The sequence below is a fragment of the Pezoporus occidentalis genome, unplaced genomic scaffold (genome assembly GCF_034315485.1).
Source record: "Pezoporus occidentalis ecotype Australia unplaced genomic scaffold, CSIRO_AGI_Poc_V1 ctg225, whole genome shotgun sequence".
Classification (NCBI taxonomy): Eukaryota; Metazoa; Chordata; class Aves; order Psittaciformes; family Psittacidae; genus Pezoporus; species Pezoporus occidentalis.
Genome location: NW_026914128.1, coordinates 1 through 21,086, shown reverse-complemented (window position 1 = coordinate 21,086; position 21,086 = coordinate 1). Strand labels below are relative to the sequence as shown.

Genomic DNA, 21,086 nt, shown 5'->3' with positions numbered 1-21,086 from the left:
GGTTCCCATTTTCAGCTCATCTTTTACAGCAGGAAGAAAGAGTTTGCTTTTGTAAGTGCTGGAACTCACTGACCCAGCACATACCCTATAGATAGCAAGATGCAGACGCGTGAGGAGAAAAGTCAGATGGGCCTGAAATAACTCACGTGCAAACAAAACATTACAACTTGCACTAGCAGTTTGGGCCAAGAATAAAAACGTGGCTCTGCAACATGCTCTAAATACACTTCATTTTCTAAGACACGTTATTTCATTGCCCATTTTGGTCTCGGTTAAAAAAAATCCACAAGACCTTTGGGAAAACAGAAAAACCCAAGATAATCAGTGCAAAGGCACTCTGAGACAGCTCTTATCAGTATTTTGTAATGACAAACGAGGGGAAAAAAAGGCAGAAAAAGGACAGAAATGGAGTAACTGTGTGATAAGTCAACCTGGGCTGAACGTACAGCTGCATCCACTGGGGGAAAATAGCCCAGTTCTCACCTTTAGAGAACATTCACGAAGCTTTGTCCATTATTACTAAGTAAATCTCTTCTTAAAGTATTTTTTAACTGTTATGTTTCACAAACTGCTTTAAAAGGTATTTCCTTTTAGGGATTCTAAGGAACAAATCTTAAAAAAACAGAGTTTTTCATGAGGCCAAAAGACTTCTAAGTGCTCAGAATGTACTCAAGCCTTCACATCTAGCTCCCCGGTTAAGATTTTCAGGGGAGCTCACAGGGTAACGCTAGAGCACCCATTCCTTTCAATGGAAGCAGAAATAGATCAGTGCTATGCAGTTCTGGAAATACAACTGTGAATCACCAGCAAAATCTTCTGCACTAGTGGAAGCGACAGGCTCATTCACTCAGTGACTTTAGGAAATAACTGAGTGAAATCATGTCTCCAGCTCACAGTAATGTTGAGCAGCTCCACAGTAACATCACAAGCTAGCAAAATTCATGTTTTCTGTGTTAATACCAGCTTGGATCCTTTGTTAACCAGGTTTTAGCACAGCTTAGAAGCATTTCTTTGGCTACATTCTCAAGCAGCTTTCATACCTGACCGAAAGCAAACTGCTGTTGTGTTACTCCCACCGACGTGTGACTGAAGGTGCTGCCAGATTTGGAAGAGGATGCTGGAAGACGATGCGATGCACTGATGGGAACTTGAGTTCTGCTCTGTGTGAGCTGATCTCCAGTGAAGTTTCCTCCCGATGCGACAGACTGAACGGATGCTCCCAGGCTAGGATGTACTGACCCAGAAGAACTTGCAACAGCAAATCGGTTCGAAGCTGACATGCTGGAGACTGCAGACTGCCCGGGGGACATCGTGGTAAAACTCGATCTACCTTGAGAAACATTAGCTTGACTGGGTGACAAATGCAACACGGTTGGTGACACCTGCTGCAAGGGTACCTGTCCACCCACAATCTGCGAGGTTCCGTGGTTGACTATGACTTGGTTTCCAGGAGCTGTGAACGTCTGGCCGGAAACAAGCTGAACAGCCGTGTTGTGATTATTCAGTATCTGCCCTGAATACGACTGGTTGGCTCTTAGCATGTTTGTAGAGTTCCTGTTGAGCATCACATGCTCAGCAGACACTTGGCTAGGAACCAGCTGGGAAGGCTGAGTCTGAAGAAGCTGTCCATTTATGGCCTGGACGTGATGAACTGAATTAGAATTAACAGACAAATTTGTAGGTATGAGAAACTGGTTCTGAGGTGCATGAGGCTGTCCCATAGGAGAATGGATAACAATACTACCTCCAGCATTGTTGACTGCCTGAGGTGTAACTGATTTCCTTGTGTTCTGATGGTTAACGATATTAACGGACATATGAGGACCAACTACTGAGCTCTGAGGTGAATTTGCAGAAGCAAATGGAATCCCTTGCTGTATGTGATGCTGCTGTATTCCCAGGTTATTCACATTGTAAGCAGTCTGCTGACCCATTTGGACAGGCTTTGGTTGGATATTAACAGGTATTTTGTTAGAGTTTGGTGCCAAACCCCTCTGAATGATGATATTATGGACAGGCAACGATGTCTGAAAATTTGTGCTGTTAAACGGAACAGTTACAGGTTGTGCTACTGGACTTGAATTCGAGTTACCAAACAGCGAATTACCATTTGGGGTTTGTCTATGAACCAAGAGGCCACTACTCATGTTTGCAGGTGTTTGTTGACCATTGCCTTTCAGTATGATCTGAGATCCATCAAGGTTATTAATGGTCATCATGGAAGGCTGATTACTGAATGAACCAATTAGCTGGATCTGCCCAGACCCACTGATCTGGCTGCTATTAGACAAATGCTGGCTGGGAACACTAATTCCAACATGTTGCATAAAGCCATGTTGCACACCAACTGTATTGCTTGCAAAAGATGCTCCAACAGGTTGCTGTACCACTTGAGTAACTCCTATAGGTTGCAACGTCTGACCTGAGTAATTAGAAACATTAGAAGCCTGAGTAAAGGATGCTGATGAAGAAGAATGAAGCTGAGCTTGTGCAAACTGTTGGCTGGAACCTACACTGGCATCTAAATATGCCTCTTCTGCCAAAGTCTGTTCAGTAATATTGGCCTCCTGCAAGGACTTCTGAAGAATATCAAAAGGCTGATCCTCAGTAAGATCAGGTAAAGGAGAAGATACAAGTTCATCTTCAAGAAACTGAAGGCTACTGGACAGCTGCAGTCCATCACTAGGCCCCTCTCCAAGCTGACTGCTTACACTTTTCACAGACGACTTAGGATCGGTGTTCTGAAAAGCAAAACAAGAAACACATCATTGCAGAAACCCCAAGCTCTACCCTGTTTCCTCATTAAGCTTCTTTTCACGCAGACAAACCTTCTTCTTTGCGTAGCATGCACACAAGATGACGTTCACCCTAGACACTGAGCCAGCATAACCACGTGTGTCACATCCCACCCGTACCCTCGTATCAGGCTGCTGGAGACACTACACTCTTTCCACTTCTCCCATCTCCACAGCAATCAGCTCTGCAGCTGCCCTGTTTCAAGAGGGTATGATATGCTCCTTAAGTGCCATTTACCCTTCCTCAAGCTGAGCACCGTAGGGACAAAATGGTAAAAGAAAGGAGAAAGGAGACAGACCTCCACTGTAACTCAATTTTGGGCAAGGCTTCAGCAGTAGCAGGATAAAGGCAGGAGAAAGCTGCTCTTTCACTGTCTTTCCCTGTCATATGAGATCCATCTCCTAAATGCTACCAACATTTAGGGCAATCCCAGGCACAGCTACAGGTTGGGTGGAAACATGATCCAGAGCTGCCCTGCAGAAGACCTGGGGCTGTTGGTCGATGACAAAGTGAACGTGAGCCGCTTCAGCATGCGCTTGAGCCCAGAAATCACCCATACGCTGGGCTGCATCAAAAGGAGTGTGACCAGCAGGTCAAAGGAAATGATCCTGCCCCTGTGCTTAGCTCTCATGAGACCCCACTTGCAGCACCGTGTGCAGAGCTGGTGTCCTCAGTGTGAGAAGGACATGGAGCTGTTGGAGCCAGCCCAGAGGAGGCCACTAGAATGATCAAGGGCTGCAGCACCTCCCACACGAAGACAGGCTGAGAACACTGGGGCTACTCAGCCTGGAGTAGAGAAGCTGCGTGGAGACCTCAGAGCAGCTTCCAGTGTCTGAAGGGGGCTACAAGGATGCTGGGGAGGGACTCTTCATCAGGGACTGTAGCAATAAGACCAGGGGTGATGGGTTCAGACTGAAACAGAGCAAGTTCAGGTTAGATCTAAGGCAGAAGCTCTTCCCTGTGAGGGTGCTGAGGCGCTGGCACAGGGTGCCCAGAGAAGCTGTGGCTGCCCCATCCCTGGCAGTGTTCAAGGCCAGGCTGGACACAGGGGCTTGGAGCAAGCTGCTCTAGTGTGAGGTGTCCCTGCCCATGGCAGGGGGTTGTAACTGGACAATCTTTAGTTTCTTTCCAACCCAAACTATTCTGTGATTCTATGATTTCCAGTCACGCAGTGCAAACTGGTCATCCTTTGATGAAGTTAAGGAATTATGCTAATTCTTTGTTTAGAAAAGTCTTAGAAACAAAGCAGTAAGAAAAACACTGCTACAGACTTGGTAGTTTATGCCATTAAAAAACCTCAGACAACTATGAACACTGAAACTACAGCTAATACTGTAGTGGCACCAAATCTACATCTGTAAATACTGTGCTACAGAAAATCAGAACTAGGCCACGTTATTCTGGCCTATTTTCAGTGAGTTTTCCTAAAAATCTATGTCCAGAAAGTCTAAACAAGTATCAGGTTTCTGCAGGTGAAATAATGAATTTAAATGTGTAATACTAGTGGCAATAGTTTTAAGTTAGACTAAGAACACCTTTGTAAACTGCAAAATCATGTAGCGATTAGTTAAAAACATCCAGTTTCTTTTTAGATCAGGATAAATGCAAAATGTGGGTGTGAAATTAGCTGTCATATTCATACTCCAACCCTTTACTGCCTGAAGGTCATGGATGTTTTATAGAATCACAGAACAGTTTGGGTTGGAAAGGACCTTAAGATCAGCCAGTTCCAACCCCTGCCACTGGCAGGGACACCTTCCACTGGAGCAGCTTGCTCCAAGTCTCTGTGTCCAACCTGGCCTTGAGCACTCCCAGGGATGGGGCAGCCACAGCTTCTCTGGGCACCCTGGGCCAGCGCCTCAGCACCCTCACAGGGAAGAGCTTCTGCCTAAGAGCTCATCTGTACCCACCCCTGTCAGTTTAAAACCATTACCTTGTCCACCTCATACAAACAGTGTGAAGATGCTGCAAGCTGTAATCATCACATGCAATAACATGCTCCCGCTTTCAGTTCTCCAAGCATATTTACTCAGTATTTTACCCCAATCTGTTTCAGAATCATCCTATGTATTTTTAAATGAAACTTCCCTCATGTTTTAAATTATTAACATACACTTCTTAAAATTAAGTATTTTCAAAATGTAATTAAAAATGACAACAAAACTTTTTACATTTTTGTTAACAGAAGGAATTAAAACTGGAACTGAAATGTCTCAATGTCTGCAACATGAACACCCAAAATCACAGATCAGGTTCTCAACTGTCCCTAGCTACCATCAGGCAGAGTAAGAAGAAATCACTCACTAGGGCTCTATTAGGACTCACAAGTGTCAGGTCCCTGTGCAGAACTCCCTACTGCATCTGTAACTTGTCTCCAGTGACAATGACCAACCCGGAATCTTTTGCAACTGTGTAATTTAGTGGGTTACATTTTACACTATTCCAGCTAGTACCAACAATACAACTATTACTGCTAACAGTCATTGTCATAATAAATAGGATTACATGCAATCAAGATTAATCGTTTGAAGCTCTCCCACTGGAATGACAAATCCCATGTTTCGTCCCCTGCTTCCAGGACCGTTTCACATCCAAAAACAATTTTATGTGCACCAACTGGAAGCAGGGACCTTCCAAGTTTGATCTGTATCACTGCTGCCCAGATTCACAAGAGCCACCCATAACACCAGACAGATTTCAACACGAAATGAGTGCCTCTGCAGCTTCATGCACCTGCTTACCAAGAGTCTTATTTGTGCTGACACTGCTCTTTTAATCTGTACTACTACAACAGGAAGGTGGAAGCAGTCACTAAGTAAAGCTGGGTAACAGGGCAATGGCTATGGAAGCCTCTCATGAGGTTTGTAACGGAGACTGATGACTACCCAAGGAAACAAACCTGGAATCACTAAAGGAGGTAAAACAGTGGCTCAGTTTGAGATGGGTGGGATCAGGGAAGGGAGCAGGAGTGGACGGACACTGCTTTCTTGTCCTTCAGTCCGCAGCAACGTCACCTTCTGCATAGAGTTGTGAGTATTTTCACTGCTGAGCAAGCTGCCTTACAGACTGACATGGCCCAATAATGCAGCATCTTTCAATTAATTCCCCACTGACAACCCAATGAAATACTTCCACATCAACAGCAGGAGATGGTTCTATGCTAGAATTCAGAATTTACATATGAAAAAGGTCAAAACCCACATCTAATTCACTCCGTTTTCTAAAAGCCAAGTAAAGCCATACCAGAAACCTGCAGTCTCAATACAAGTATTATTTATCTCCTGAGCACTTACATTGGAGTTGGCAAAAATGGAATTTGAGTTGGCTACAGAATATTCTGTATTAGTCAAGTCTTCATTGCTCTGGCAAAAAAAAAGAAAAAAAAAAGACAAAAGTCATGGTTAAAAGTCATATACTCGCTGAAGCTTATGCATGTCTAACACAGAGGAATGCTACTTACAGATTTACTGCTAGGCCCATGGAGGAAGTAATTCAGTGCCTGTGGGTCCCTTAAGGGAAGAAAAAAAAAACAAAACATAAAAGTTACCACTTTTAGGAAGCTCTTTCTAGGGGTGAGGCGAATTTAACTAAGATACTGTATCCAGAGAGATCAGGTTTCTGGCAAAAACACAGTGCGCTGACTGCAACACAAAGCTGAAAGTTTATATCATGGAAGGATCTGCGTTTCTGTACCAGCACAGTTGGCAGATGCTGACCTGATTTGCATCTCAAGCAATATACTATGTCCATCACACAATTTTCGTTGCATTCTGCTTTATTTCCCTCTGTGAGGGTATTACTCATATTCTCTTCAAACACACAGTATGAGTGAATAGAGCACAAAACCTAAGGAAAATACTACCACCAAATAACATGAGAACTAAACCAGGTACCTTCTCTTCTACAGAGATGAACCAGAATGCCTTTTTAGCTACTAAGTCAATAGCGTATTTACAGACCTGACTCTTGAACATGTTTTCCTGCCACCCTCAATGTAAGTTAACAAGCTTAAATCAGCCATAAAAATTACTGATTAAATACTGGGAAATACAATTTCAGGGTATTTCATTAGCTTAGCACTATCGGTGAGCAAAACTCAGCTTTAGGATGTGGTCTGACAGAATGAGTCTTGGAAATTCAAACCAAAAGACAATAAAGTAACTGTACATACAAACCAAACGAAAAAACACTGAAAGGTTGTGTTACATGGGCTTATTTTAATACAACAGTAACACAGCATTTCCCAACATGTCCATTAGCACAAAGAGTAAAATCACATGGATTTTTTCATTTTAAAACATCCTTACTGATTAACAAGTAACACTAAAACCATTTTTGAGACGCAGGAGATACTCATCATCCTGCAGCAGGACAAGGGGTGATGGTTTTAAACTAAAACAGGGGAGATTCAGGCTGGATGTGAGGAAAAATTTCTTTACAATGAGGGTGGTGAAACACTGGCACAGGCTGCCCAGAGAGGTGCTGGATGCCCTATCCCTGGAGACATTCAAGGCCAGGCTGGATGTGGTTCTGGGCAACCTATCTAAATGAAGACGTCCCTGCTCACTGCAGGGGGTTGGAACTAGATGAGCTTTGAAGGTCCTTTCAAACTCAAACTATTCTGTGGTTCTGTGAGTCTCGTGTAAATAAAGTAGGAATTTAAACCATTCTCTACTCTCTTCAAGAGCCTAGAAAATAAACTTGGAACAAGTTAAAGATATTGCAGGTTTACAACCAGTCTTCTGAAAGCATAAATAGACCTCTATTCCTCTTTTATTCATTTTATAAGCAAGCTGCATTCATGTGTTTACAAAAGATGTGTCAGTACTTGGCAGGGACCTTATGGTACAGTCACGCTTACAACACAGAAGTTGTTACATGAATTTTCAAATGAAAATGTCATTTTCGTTGTAGATTACACTGAACTTCAAGAATAAAGGAAGCTAGAACTTGATCTCATATAGGGTCTATCATGCTTATGCTTCATGGGTTTAAACTTAACCAGGGGAGATTCGTGTTAGATCTAAGGCAGAAGTTCTTCCCTGAGGCACTGGCACAGGGTGCCCAGAGAAGTTGTGGCTGCCCCATCCCTGGCACTGTTCAAGACCAGGCTGGACACAGGGGCTTGGAGCAAGCTGCTCTAGTGGAAGGGGTCCCTGCCCGTGGCTGGGGGCTGGAACTGGATGAGCTTTAAGGTCCCTTCCAATACAAAACAGTCTGGGATTCTATGCTTCTATGCTTACAAGCTTTATCAGTAAAATAACCAGGCTGTTTAATATTAATCACACTCACCGGCTGGCTTTAAGATAGTGAAAACTGCAATTAGAACTGAAGAACATTTCCTCACCTTAAATACTGTCATTAGTAAGGGAAGAGTTTTAGAAGGCACTTACCAAAACCAAAGAGCAGGTATAAAAAAAATGCTGGTTTCCATTTCTCTAGATACTTAAGACAGTAACTGCTGCCAGCAGGAGGGAGAACACTGTAATTTCTCACACAAACACTCATCTGTATAGAGAGCACTTAATTTTCTGGACCACCTGTGAACTTGTACCAGGCTCCTCATGATTCATGCTCCTGAGAGAGCACTTCATTGTCCCATGCAATCAATTATCACCTTTATGTTCCAAGCAGGATGTGGTTTTCACATCAGTGATCTTGCACAGTTCACCTCAGAGAACAGAACTGTGAGCCACGACTGGCAAGGCTTTGCGAACAGCGCCCACTGAGTAACCCCCCCCATACGACAGCAGCCACTGTTGTGATACTTGGGGTTCTCTGAAGCAAAAGCTCTCACTGGTTTCGCTGGAAGCTTCGAGTCCATGAGGAAGTTAAAGGCCTATTATTTACTACATTTAAGACTGTTAAACATGCTTATACGCAACCAAGTTGATCTTTTAGCAGCTGCTCCAAGACTGATGTCCAACTCACTTCTGGCAGAGCTGGAATAAAGTATCCCCATGTATGAAGTGTTTGATTTTCTCCTGATGTTTTTACTGCATTATAGCATACTATCTGTTCTTGAATACTGACACCAATGTTAGTAGCCAAAGGAAGGGCACTTGTCACACGTAATTCACAGATATTTCGCTCACGTTTTACCAATCCTCATCATTTTTGAGGTCCCCATGTGGAATTAAAAACCTCTGAATAAATCTGTTCTGGAAATAATGAAACAACAAACACACGCACATCCAACAAGCCCGGACCACTTACAACCCCTAACTTGATTTTAATAAAGTCTCTTTGAGAAAACTGCTGATAAATCCAACCTCCATGCTCATTCCCTAGTCCCTCCGGAGGAGAATGCCTGCAAGTGGACTGTCAGCTAGTAGTACAGACTGGGATTGAAGGCTTTGGGATGCACACACGGAGACAAAGCGCAGCTGCTTATTTCATTTGCACGACACCCACTCCCGAGACAATACTGAGATAGAATCACCTTCTGCTTTTCCCAACGTTTTTGACAGGATTGCTTAAGGAAAACTTACCCAATAAGATCAAGGAGACAGGATTCATCGTCGTCATCATCCATGACAACTAGAACGAGAAGGGAGAGGAGGGATATTTGACACATATCAGACAAAAGATCACCTTCAGCAGCAAAACCAATTCAGACCAAGTATTTATTAAACTATTTCTGAAGTTGACAGGTCTCTCCTACTGGCAAAGTTCTTAAACCTTCCACAGAGGTGCACTGATGAATCTCAAAATCAAATTCACAGAACGATACACAAAACTCCATGCAATGCTTTACCACTGAGGGGTATTTTTAGATTTTAAACTGGAGAGACAAATGCTTAAACTACTGGTTAAACAGAGCTTCTGTGACTTAAAGAAAGTAGTAAAATAATCAACACTGAATGTCATCTCAAGACTCCAATCAAAATACTCCTACAGGAAGGTACTCCCAGCTAATCCCAGTGAAGGAATAATCAAACACTACAGAACCTGCAAAGACTGTTGTAAATGAATGGCTACAACACTGACCAGCTGAAAAGGTGAACAAACTTAGGTTAGCATCATAACCTAAATGGTATAGGCTAGAACCAGAACTACAGCCAAGTCATTACAAAGCATTCAAATGAGCACTGTTCCTAGCAGACCTTTCCTAGCTATTGCTAGTGACAACAGGACCACTACGAACAAGTGACAGGACAAGAGGAAACAGCCTCAAGATGCACCAGGGCAGGTTGAGATGGAGCTGAGGAACAATTCCTGCCCCAGAGGGTGCTCAGGCATTGGAAGAGGCTGCCCAGGGCAGGGCTGCAGTCACTGTTCCTGCAAGTGTTCACACAGCGTGGAGATGAGGCCTCAGTGCCATGGGGCAGTGGTGGCCTTGGCAGGGCTGGGCATAGTTGGGCTCGATGATCTTTTCCAACCTCGCTGATTGTAGGAAGTTTCTTCTCAACAAGACTCAGAAGTGAACTTGTGATAAGTAGTACAGAGTTTTGAACCCTTTTACCAATGGTGGGCTTCATCTGCATTAGCCAAGCTGAGCATAAGCAGCCATTCACTGGGTGCAGAGCATTTTTAGCCTCACAGTAGCATGAAAACCCAACACTTTAAGGCACTGCATATTCCCATCAGGTGCTGCCTGTGCAAACACATTCCATCACTGTTCTTTCAAAGCTCCCATTTGCATGTCCTGGCTCTCCCATTCACTTTGACTCTCACAATGTCATCTGAGACTCTACCTTCTCCCTTTTCTCTGTCAGTAACTGTAAAGTTCTCTGTCAACAACTCTCAGGACCACTTTATCCTCCCTTATTCTCTCTGTAAAGATCCCACCTAACCCACCAGTTCAATTAACAACTGCTGCTAGCATTTCCTAAACCTTTGGTACCCTGTTTTCTATTTAGTTATCCAGTTTCATCTTCAGAGTATCTTCTAATCACACGAAATTGGCCACTGTGCATTCCAAGCTCAGGTTTTTCCTCAATTTCCCTTTAACAGTCTGCTACCATATTTATCCCTTAAACTTACTAACATAGTTTGAGCTTTAATTCATTCTGTACCATCTCTTACTTCTTGCCAAACAGAAACTTACTCTCCCTGACCAGATCGACAAGAGCCATTCTGCAGGGTCTCTCCCTCATATGCATCTCCAGTATGATGGAGGGACTGGAGCATCAGTTATACAAGAGGCTGAGAGCACCAGGGCTGTTCTGCCTGGGGAACAGCAGGCTTTGGGGGAATACTCTCTGTGTGTGTAAATACCTGGTAGGAGGGTGTAAAGAACATCAAGCCAAACTCTTCTCAGTGGTATCCAGTGAATAAGAGGAACAAACCAAAACAACAACAAAACATATATTTAAATAGACAAAAAGCATTTGTTTGTGGTTTGTTTTTTCCCTTTACTCTGAGAGCAGTCAAATACCAGCACAGGTTTTCCAGCAAGGTTAGGGAGTCTTCTTCCTTGTTGATACCCAGAACCCAGCTGGACCTGAGCAGCGGCTCTGGCTAAGCCTGCTGGGGACAGGATGCTGGATGAGGTGATCTCCAGACCTCCCCACCTCAGCTGCCCTGTGATTTTGTAAGCTCTTTCCTGAGGCTTTTCTGTACTCCACCGGTTCTGAAACTAGTTTATACCTCAGCCTAGCAGAGGGTACCCTGTCCTCCACACTGCATAGCCTCATTCAGCTGTTTTCCTTCGGTCTCCTGTGCTCTAGTTTACAGCAAGGGTGAAGCAGAACCGGAGCACACATCACTGTAAGGATCCCTCAGTATGACCTCTCTGGGAAAACAGGAATGTAAAGCACAGCTACAGAGAAATACCTCAGATCTCAATAAAATCAGCATTCGGGAGGTGATCAAACATCCTAAGGAAATCATTCTCCCATGATTCAGTATTACACCTGCTCACTGCTGGACACAGCCACCAGCATGAGCGCTGATCTTACAACCTCATGCTAAGCAAGTAACAATATTCTGTGTCACAAAATCTAAATGGGCAACAGTAAGGACAAATGAGTAAGCACTTAGCATTAAGCAACAGGCACTCTGCTTTAACTGCACTGTTAGCACAGCTTACAGAAAGCTGTGATCTCCTCTAAAAGCTAAGCAGCACACCCACCTCCAGAGCAAGGTTACAGACTCCAACCTAACCAGAAGTAAAAATCAGCTCTATGGAGAGTGAACATGATCTTCGTTCTCACGCTGCAAGCCTACTGTTGAAAATCCCATCCCATGTGTCTATGGCAGTACGAACATTATGACTCAAGGGTAACACATCTTTGCTTTACCAAACCAAATATTCTCTGGGATTATACCGCAATAAGGGTTCACCATTATCCAAAGTGAGCAAACAGGATTTGGTTCAGTCACTACCCATGTGGGTATTAAAACTACCAGCTCAAAGTAGACACATTTGGTACATTCCCTAAATTCTTTAAAACCTGCATGTAACAGAAAACAAACCGCATGAGCACATCAAGAAGAGACAGCCTTGATGGTAACACATAACCCTCATCCCTTCAGCTGAATGCACAGCTGGCTTTATTACAAGCAAAATCATTTGTTGGGTCTTACCATTTCACAAACATGATGCAAGACAAGACTACTCAGCACACTGCGAGCGCCTACCAGATTACATCAGATAATAAAACCCAAACAAAGCACACACCAAGAATCACAGCCAGTCCCCTCCAGAAGTGCATCTTCCCATAGCTTTAGCAACACTCTTGCCATCACTAGCAGGATTCTAAACACGCAGGAAAAAGCAATTATGACAGCTTTTTTTTCTTTAATACTGGTTAACCAAAGAGCTTGTCTCTCTAAAACCATCACCAAGTTCTCCTACAGCTGAGCCATCACAGAGGCGCAAACAGGAAGAGGTGTAGAAGCGTACATGCTTCTGCACCTTGAAAACTACAAGCAAAGCACAGACAAATCACTGCCACCCATGATGGTTAGAAAACACTACATTAAGGTGATGCTGCATGGCGGTGATGCTGCATGGCAGTGCTGCTGTGAAACACCACAGAACCAACACACGATCTAAACAGCACGGTTTATGCATATGCGGTCTGTGAAAGAGCGCTCAAGATCACAGCCAAGCCACCAACATACCTATTTAAACTAAACTCTGCTTCTATTCCGCCACACATACCCAAGATCTACGTAACATTAATGGCCATAAACTGAACCACAACAAGAGTCACCTCAACACGAGGAAGAGCTTCTTTACGTGAGGGTGGCAGAGCCCTGGCACAGGCTGCCCGGGGGGGTTGCGGAGTCTCCCCCTCTGGAGCCATCCCAAACCCACCTGGATACGTTCCTGTGTGCCCTGCTCTGGGTGGCCCTGCTCTGGGTGGCCCTGCCTTGGCAGGGGTTGGATGGGATGAGCTCCAGAGGGCCCTTCCAGCACCAACCCTTCTGTGATAACCACACAACTGCATGTTGGTTCAGCCCAGCAGGCAGCTGAGCATCACACAGCCGTTCACTCACTTCCCCCACCCTCAGTGGAACGGAAAGAAAGTAAGAAATGTAGGTAAAACTAATTGGTTGAGATAAAGACACTTTAACAGGACAGAAAAGGAGGGGAAAATAGTAATAATCATGAAAGAATTTGTAACACAAGGCCACTGCTCACCACGCTCTGCAATGCCCAGCCAGTCTCCAAGCAGCAGGCCGTCGCCCAGGCAACGGCCCCAGCTTCACTGCTCAGCATGACATCACCCGGCATGGAACACTCCCAGGGTCCCCTGTTCCAACTGTGTCCCCTCCCAGCTTCCAGGGCACCCTCAGCCTCCACACGCTGCTGGGCTGGGGTGAGAGATGAGTTGTCCTTGCCGCTGTATGAGCTTTGCTCAGCAACAACTGAAACATGGGTGTGTTATCAGCATTAACCTCAGACTAAAGCCGAAACACGGCACTGCACCAGATGCTCTGAGGCAAAATTAACTGTGTCCCACCCGAAACCAGGGCAATCTTTTTAACTGATCATGATTTTCAGTGAGGATTTGTCCTGTCAACGTCAGAACAGCAACAGAAGTGCACAAGCAGCCCAAGTCCGTGCACACCCAGAAGCAACAGCTCCTTCAGTGTGTTTAGAAAAGAAACTCCAGCAACATGAGACGTTGACAGACATGATCCCTAACACATTTCCTAGCGCCCAACTGCTAGAGGAGGTTGCTGCTTTTCTTGCTGACTGTCTCTTCATGTTTTCTATACCGAAGTTATACAAGTTCTGTCCTCCACACTGTTAACACAGAGTCGGCCAAATCAACAACTGACGTACAAACCGTATTAAAGCCAAGACAGTTTGAAAATACAACTCAAAACAGTGCGTGGAATTAAAGGATTAGTTACACAGCCTAGACCAGTGGTCTCAAAGTGTGCAAGACAATCTGATATTGGGGTGAGGGAAGGAAAACCCAGAACTTCAGTAGTACATACATGTAATTGGGAAATAAACACACATACAGCAGGGGTGTACACCCAAACAACTTTTAGTACTAGGGATGTACAATCAAAACCATGTGGAGACCACCGACCTAGACTCTTGAAGACTGACTCACTTCAGCAGGCAGCTCAGCTAACAGGGCCTTCAGTCCATTGGAAGAGGTGCTGCTGAGGTCTGTCCCAGCCATTAGGACCCATCCCCGCAGCCAGGGGCCTGCCATGAGCCCACGCTAGGAACAGCTGAGGGAAAGCAAGCATCTAGTTACCATCAATGCTACCCTACAGCGTAACCATGTTCTCCAAAGTAGGCTACACTCAGCCCTGCTGGTGCATCCCATCACTTTACAAAGGGCAATCCTTACTTGTTAGTCACAGCCCAGCACGGATATTCCCTGTTACTTGTTATTAGCAAAGCCTCTACCCTTTTACTTGCATAGCCCTGCTACTGCACTGGGGAAGCCAGGATATACTTCAGCTTGGAGCACACGTGTGTGTGGAAGCAGCACTGCCTGTCCTTTCTGTGAAAGGCCAGACTGCCCTTATCACATGCTCCCAAAGAGAATATAAGAACAGGTGAAAGTAATCAAGGTGACAAGGAAACCCCAGCCCTGCAGGACAATCCTCTGGGGCACTGTTATTACCTGGCCTCAAAGCCTCTGCCTCCCTTACAACACTCTCGACTACTATACAGTGACCAACAAAAGAAGAGAGCAGTGCTGTGCCCCCCTCATCCACGATCCCTGAGTCAGCCCAAGGCTTTGAACAGTCAGCCGGCACAGAAAACTGATCTGACACAATACAGTTATCTGTTTCAACTTGCATTAGCTTCCTCATGTGGTTCTGGCCTGCCATGAGGCTACAAGAGTGCTGCTAGTACCAGCACAATAGAGGGAGTAGGAATGAGGGAGCTGGGTGGTTAAGTACAGGGGAAGCAGCAGCGCTTCAGGCAGCTTAAAGCAGCTGTCAGACTATAGCTGCATCAGCTCACGTTAGCTGCTGTGCAGGCAGCAGGTCGATGGCAGCGATTACTCCCATGTACTCAGCCCTTGGGAGCTCCCATCTGAAATACTGTGTCGGGTTTTTACACACACACACACCCCCTCAAAAGAAATACAGAAAAATCCGAGAGTCCAAAAGAATACCAGTAAAATCCTGCAAGTACACGACACGGAGTTCTTAAAGTCTGAGGGCACCTCATATCTGCAGGCTGGACAAAAAGCAGCTAACCCAGGTACTACCTGCAGTTTGCCACTAGCCAAAACGGGTACTGAGATGAGCAGAGCCTCTTCCCATCAATGCGAAGCAAGACACAAGGCAACAGCCAGGACATGTAGCCCAGAAAATCCCAACCACACAGAAGGAAAAAAAGCAGCTCACAAAGAAGAATGCTCAAGCAAGAGGGTGGAATCACCAAATGGTGTCAGTACCAAATGGTGCTGACAAACCTGTCCTAACTTCACAGCTAGCTCCGCTTAGAGCAGGGCCAGACAACCTCCAGCAACCCTCACCAGCCTGCGTTTTTAATCGCTATGCTACACAATCCACAGTATCATGCAACACATGCAGGGTCACCTGCACAGTCATTACAACTGGATTTGTCCAGACACAGTCCAGCTATTCATAGACTGAATGTGATTTCTATAACTTAAAAAAAATGGGAGTATTCAAAGCCACTGTAAATCCTGGATTTTAAATTCAAATTCTATTCAAGCTTGTCACAAAAGAATTACTTCCCTTTCTCATTTATAATTTCATACAACCTTAATACATAACTTCAGATACAATGCAGTAAAAGGGAGTAAAAAAAAAAAAAGGGCTATTTTACCACATATTAGGTAACACATGCAATTTAAGCAGTACTGGCTTCCAGCTGCTAAGGTGCTGTTAACTACTGCCTTACACTGGCACTTACGTCTCAGGTTCCTAACAAAGCAGAGGCTTGGATTCATTGAAGGAACCTCACCTACACAGGACCAACTAGACCCCACTCACATTCCCTGCCGTACAGGAGCGCAAGAAAGGAGTACAAACAAACCCTTACTACCATATATTGTGTTGTTAACATTTCAAGTCCACGCTACTTTTGAACAACCCAGTATCTTGCAAAGTGGTCTACTTCAAATTCTTCTAACTAACCAAGCATGTGTTTTATGACCAACCTTAGAGCTGCTCATCCCATCAAGCCCTTTATCTTCAAGAAACTGATCTTCACAGAGATGGAACATAAAAACCTAATATTAAAAGGTATTTCCACTTCTCCCATCATCAAAAATTACGTTCTCTGGTACGATGACACGGTATTCAATGGAAGAGAGGTAAGCACTGAAAAACCTGATTGCAAGTTAAAATCTCACTCCCCATTTTCACTCGGGCAAAAATACCAAAGGCATAATTATCAGCAAGTTGTCATTTCAGGGCAACAGGGGTAAGGAAGCAAAATCCATTTTAAAAGTGTACTTTGTGAAACGCAAGGATTTAACTACTCACTTCCAAACCATGTTGTGCTCGTATTCTACAATGTGTGATTACTCCATATGAGTATTTTCTCTTCCAGACTGATCCACAAAAAGCAACTACTATACTGTCACAAAACCTTAGCAGGAACTGCACTCTAAAAAAGAGCTAAACAAGTAAGAAATTTGGGATTCCAACCTAGTAACACATAACAGAGTGCAATACTCAAGTGTGAGCTTTCTGTATGTATGAGAACGTGTTTTCATCCCAAGATTCTACAGATGAGTAGTACTCTGAAGACGAATTTACAATGTCTGAAAATGCCCATGGAACTGAATTTAATCCTCACTATTTCAAAGCCATCCGTATGTAACAGAGTAAGAGAAGAAATTTCAAATATCTAGAAAAGTGATGCAAAACCTAAGAAAAACTACTCCAAAAAATGGCAACTACTGAGGAGTCAAATAAACAGCAGCAAGAAAGAAACACCAAAGCGCTACCTCTCAAGAACTGCTAGGTGCAGCATTGCACATCTTCATAGTTTCCAAGATCTGGCAGGAGACGAACACTGAAGAGGACCAGCTCCACATACAGAAGGGCAAAAAAAAACCCTTCACTGAAGCACAGGCAACCTACAACAGGTTGTTTATCAAAGTCTTAGTATGGCATCTAAAGAAAAAACATTCTCTGAGCTTGGCAAATGCGGGAACTTAGCAAAAACTTGAGTAACTCCTAAAAACTACACTGAAATTTTAATGTATTTAGGAAAAAATGGGAATGGGCAGCTGAATTGTTAACAGTATCTACAGTCAGAAAGGTTAATCTAGCTACAGCCAAGCACACCAAGTGCATGTGTGGACCCACAGTGCAGCTCTCTATGGCTTCCCTCAGACACATACATTCAGCATCAGATTTCCAAGTTATTTAATACATTCTGTTTCCTACTGCACCCAGAGCTGCTCTTGGCAACACCTGTACTTTGAGCAGACTTTCACCTGGGAACAGAACTCTTTAAAGCACACAATGAAACTGGCAGCCTGCAAGTCAGGATGCTTACCGACCACATGGGATTCACTCGACTCGGTCCATTTTCCCAGCAGGGACTACTCCTCATCGCTATGCTTACGGCCTATTTTTGGCTCTGTCTTCTAAGCAGCTCCACTGCATACACCAGAATTCTTCAGGAATCTCAGTATTCATAAGCCAGGTCCTGGTTTCATCCCAAAAGAGGAAAAGGAGGTGGCACAATCTCAACAGGTCCTTAGGAAAGACGTACTTGCCTGCCCGAAGGAAGTCAGACGCTCTGAAGTATTTCTAGTAACTGCTGTATGCAGTAACTTATTAGCAGATGTCATTTGTGCAACAGAATCCCCAACAAATGTTGAGTCAATTCAAGAAACGTTGAGTCATCTGAGTTCTTCAGATGTTCCTATTAGAGAGTACCTGCGTTATCGTGCTTCTCATCCTGTGCAGATCAGTTCCAAAGATCCTGAAAACTCACTTACGCAGTCCCAGAACGTAACTTCCTTATGAATTTATAATCATTTCTCAATGAATTATGGGCCAATGTCCAATTAATACCTTTTCATTGCCACTCTAGTCCATAACAGTTTGAATTAAATATAAAATGGTAATAAAAAAGGTTACCCTGCTAGAGTTACGGTTCCCACAAGTTAGTATCAGCTAACCACTGCCAGTTAGTGAAGCTGAACAGAGATTTATACTCCTTTTGGTTACTATGCTTGGGAAATCAACTGGAATTTGAATACAATGAACTGACACTCGTGTAATTAATTCAGCAGTGCAGTCCAGATTAATGACCCCAAAACCAGGCTGAAAATCCTCCCCGCTGCCTATCCCATCCTTGCTGAAGCCAAAGCAGATACTGCCTCCTACTTCACTGGGGGCCAAGATTTTTTTCTGTAGCTGACTCACCTTCAGCACCCAGCCTTGGAAATCCATACTCGGATTAAGCTCACGGCAAAACTACTGCAAGTTCCACCTGAGACAAGATCAGCCCTCACAAGAATTACTGTTTCTTGCAACGAAGTTAAAGCTTTCCCCCTGGACTCCCCTCTCTTCACCACCATTTCTTAATACCTTTGCTGAAGGAAAGGCTATTCTATTAAGTTTTGACAGCGATTTGCTCACTTGCTCTTCCTTTTGTTAAGCATTCCCTTACTCAAAGTAACATGAGAAATAGCTCTAGAACATTTTAATAGTAGTGCAAGAGACAGAAAGCAATAAAACCCCCTTATCTGTTAATCATGTTAGTTTTTGTTTTGTGCAAAACCTCAGTGATCCTCAAAGCAAAAACAAGTGAACATTTTAAAGCATCCTTTATCTACATGATGATGTTGAAAAAAAACCATCAGTTCAGGCTGGTGTTTATGCATTTATGTTGGTGCAACAAGGGCTTCACCAATACTACTCACTGCAACTTTCAAACTACGACAGCTGCAGGTCACAACCAATGTTAGGACAGTTTATGGTCTTGCTGCGACCACAAAACACACTTGGTTTCATAGACAGTTCCCATGTCTACGCTGGACCAGGAACATCACCATAAAAATCAAAACCTTTCAAGCACAGATGCAGCTTGTTCCAGCAGAACTACTGGAAGAAATGATGCCAGCTTTCTGTGCAGGATAAACTACATTATCAAAGAGGCTCTTCTGCCTGGACTGCACCTGTTACTTAGGCTTGACACACTTTCACACTCTCAGGGCTCATACATATGCTAAAAAGCACCAGCCATTAGACTTCTCACAAGCCTAATGCAGCACGAAAAGGCACAATCGCAGACACATATGCAGGTAAGCTTTGCTGGGGACTCTGAAAATACACCTAAGAGTACAATGAATGCCCGAGGAGCAGATCAACGCATTCGTGCCTGCAAAGCTCTTCAGCTCTGGACTATGGACTTAAACCTCTGTCACCAGACTTTATGGAGGCCAAACGTATCCTGAGAGTATTATCAACTCAATAATACAGGTATAAGATACATGGCAAGTGTTCGGAGTATTAACAAAGAACATACTTAAAACTACATGAGTGTCATACTAGTGAATAAGCCAAGGTGCACCAACAGAAGTACAAGTGGACTAGTGTATCAACACCTTGAGCTTGTGCACCCCAACACCACAAACCAGCTCTGTGAAATACAAAGGACCACCCGCAACAACACAAACCTTTAAGCTCAGAAAGCGGCCAAAGAACTAAGTGTACAAAGATCTAGTGCATTTAAATACTACCCATCACACACCTCAATGCAAGAAGAGGACAAGGTTTGCTTTAATGGAAGCAGGCCAGAGAAGATACACAATCATTCGGTAATTACTAAGCCCTGGGAGAACACAAACTGGTCCGTTTTATCCCATTTCTGTCATTTCTTCATTATTTTCATGAATTAATAAAAAAAATTTAATGCTCTGCCAGACATTAGCGCATAATAATTTCAGTGCATAAAACTACAGCACCACTAAAAAACACTATCTTGATCCCAAGACTACTGTTAACCAATACACAAAATAATAACTTCCAGAAGGGGCAAATTCCTTGTAATAAGATTTCTGAAGCGTGTGAACAAATACTCTGCTCTGCACTCAACGGATCTGTAACAACTGAAGCTTTAGCAGGTGTATTGTTTAAAACCCTGCAACGTTAACCAAGCTGTCCCCATTAAAGCCTTTTGAAAAGCCAGTTTGTACCCAAACAAGCAATAAAAGTGTGTATTGCGCAAGAGGTCATTTAAAACCCCTCAGCTCCGACAGGCAAAGAATTTAAAGGGTCTTAGAGTTAATCCCAAATGTGAGAAAGCCTCCTGCTCCCTCCAGGGATGAGCACGGGGCATGGGGAATCCCTGCTCTCATCCGACACAAGCAGAGGAGGGGGAACCGCACGAGCATCCCGCACTCCTCAGTGGGTGCGGCGCGGGTCGGCCCGGCGGCGAACTGGCTGCTCCTCGATGCAGATGTTGTTGGCTCGAAACTCGGGCCTGGCGAGCACTGATCGGATTACACAGACACACACACACACACACACACACGGAGAAACAACTCACACACACACAAAAAAAAAGGGAAGTTTTGACCACAAAACGGGAGAGCCCTTTCAACGCTCTCCCTGTAAACCAGCACCAAAACAAAGCTTACGAAGCGCATCAGCGGAGCTGCCAAACCGGGCTTATTTGGAAAAAGCGCTGCTTCCTATGAGATACAAAGGAGTGAGAAACACTTGAAACGATGAGAAAGTAACAGCTACAAAATCAGCTATTTACACACCCACACCTTTATTTTTGCAAGCACTTTTTAGGGCACTGGAAGCTCTGTACCGACCATTACTTCGCCCTATGTGCTCCATGACAGCGTTTTCTAAAGAGCACGCTGCCCTTCTTGAATGACACTGTGTTTTCCACTGGACACGAGACG

The 21,086-nt window shown here is 44.1% G+C and overlaps 1 protein-coding gene across 6 annotated transcripts in view; it reads right to left on the bottom strand.

Moving 5' to 3' along the window:
• BICRAL (BICRA like chromatin remodeling complex associated protein) overlaps positions 1 to 14,626 on the bottom strand; it is a 28,223-nt gene extending 13,597 nt beyond the window's left edge. For 4 of the 6 annotated variants that reach the window (XR_009965261.1, XM_062620911.1, XM_062620912.1 and 1 more), the window contains exons 1-4: positions 7,104 to 7,144; positions 6,257 to 6,305; positions 6,090 to 6,158; positions 1,041 to 2,741 (exon numbers count right to left, since the gene is read on the bottom strand). Coding sequence is in view for 5 of the 6 variants with exons in the window: in XM_062620911.1 (XP_062476895.1) it covers positions 1,041 to 2,741; positions 6,090 to 6,158; positions 6,257 to 6,305; positions 7,104 to 7,129 (1,845 nt within the window). In the remaining variant the exon portion in view is untranslated. Of the gene's footprint in view, positions 1 to 1,040; positions 2,742 to 6,089; positions 6,159 to 6,256; positions 6,306 to 7,103; positions 7,145 to 9,287; positions 9,343 to 13,390; positions 13,618 to 14,318 lie in introns of those variants that run through there. The other 2 variants (XM_062620913.1, XM_062620915.1) reach the window with 2 other exon arrangements.
• Positions 14,627 to 21,086: the final 6,460 nt, after the last annotated feature.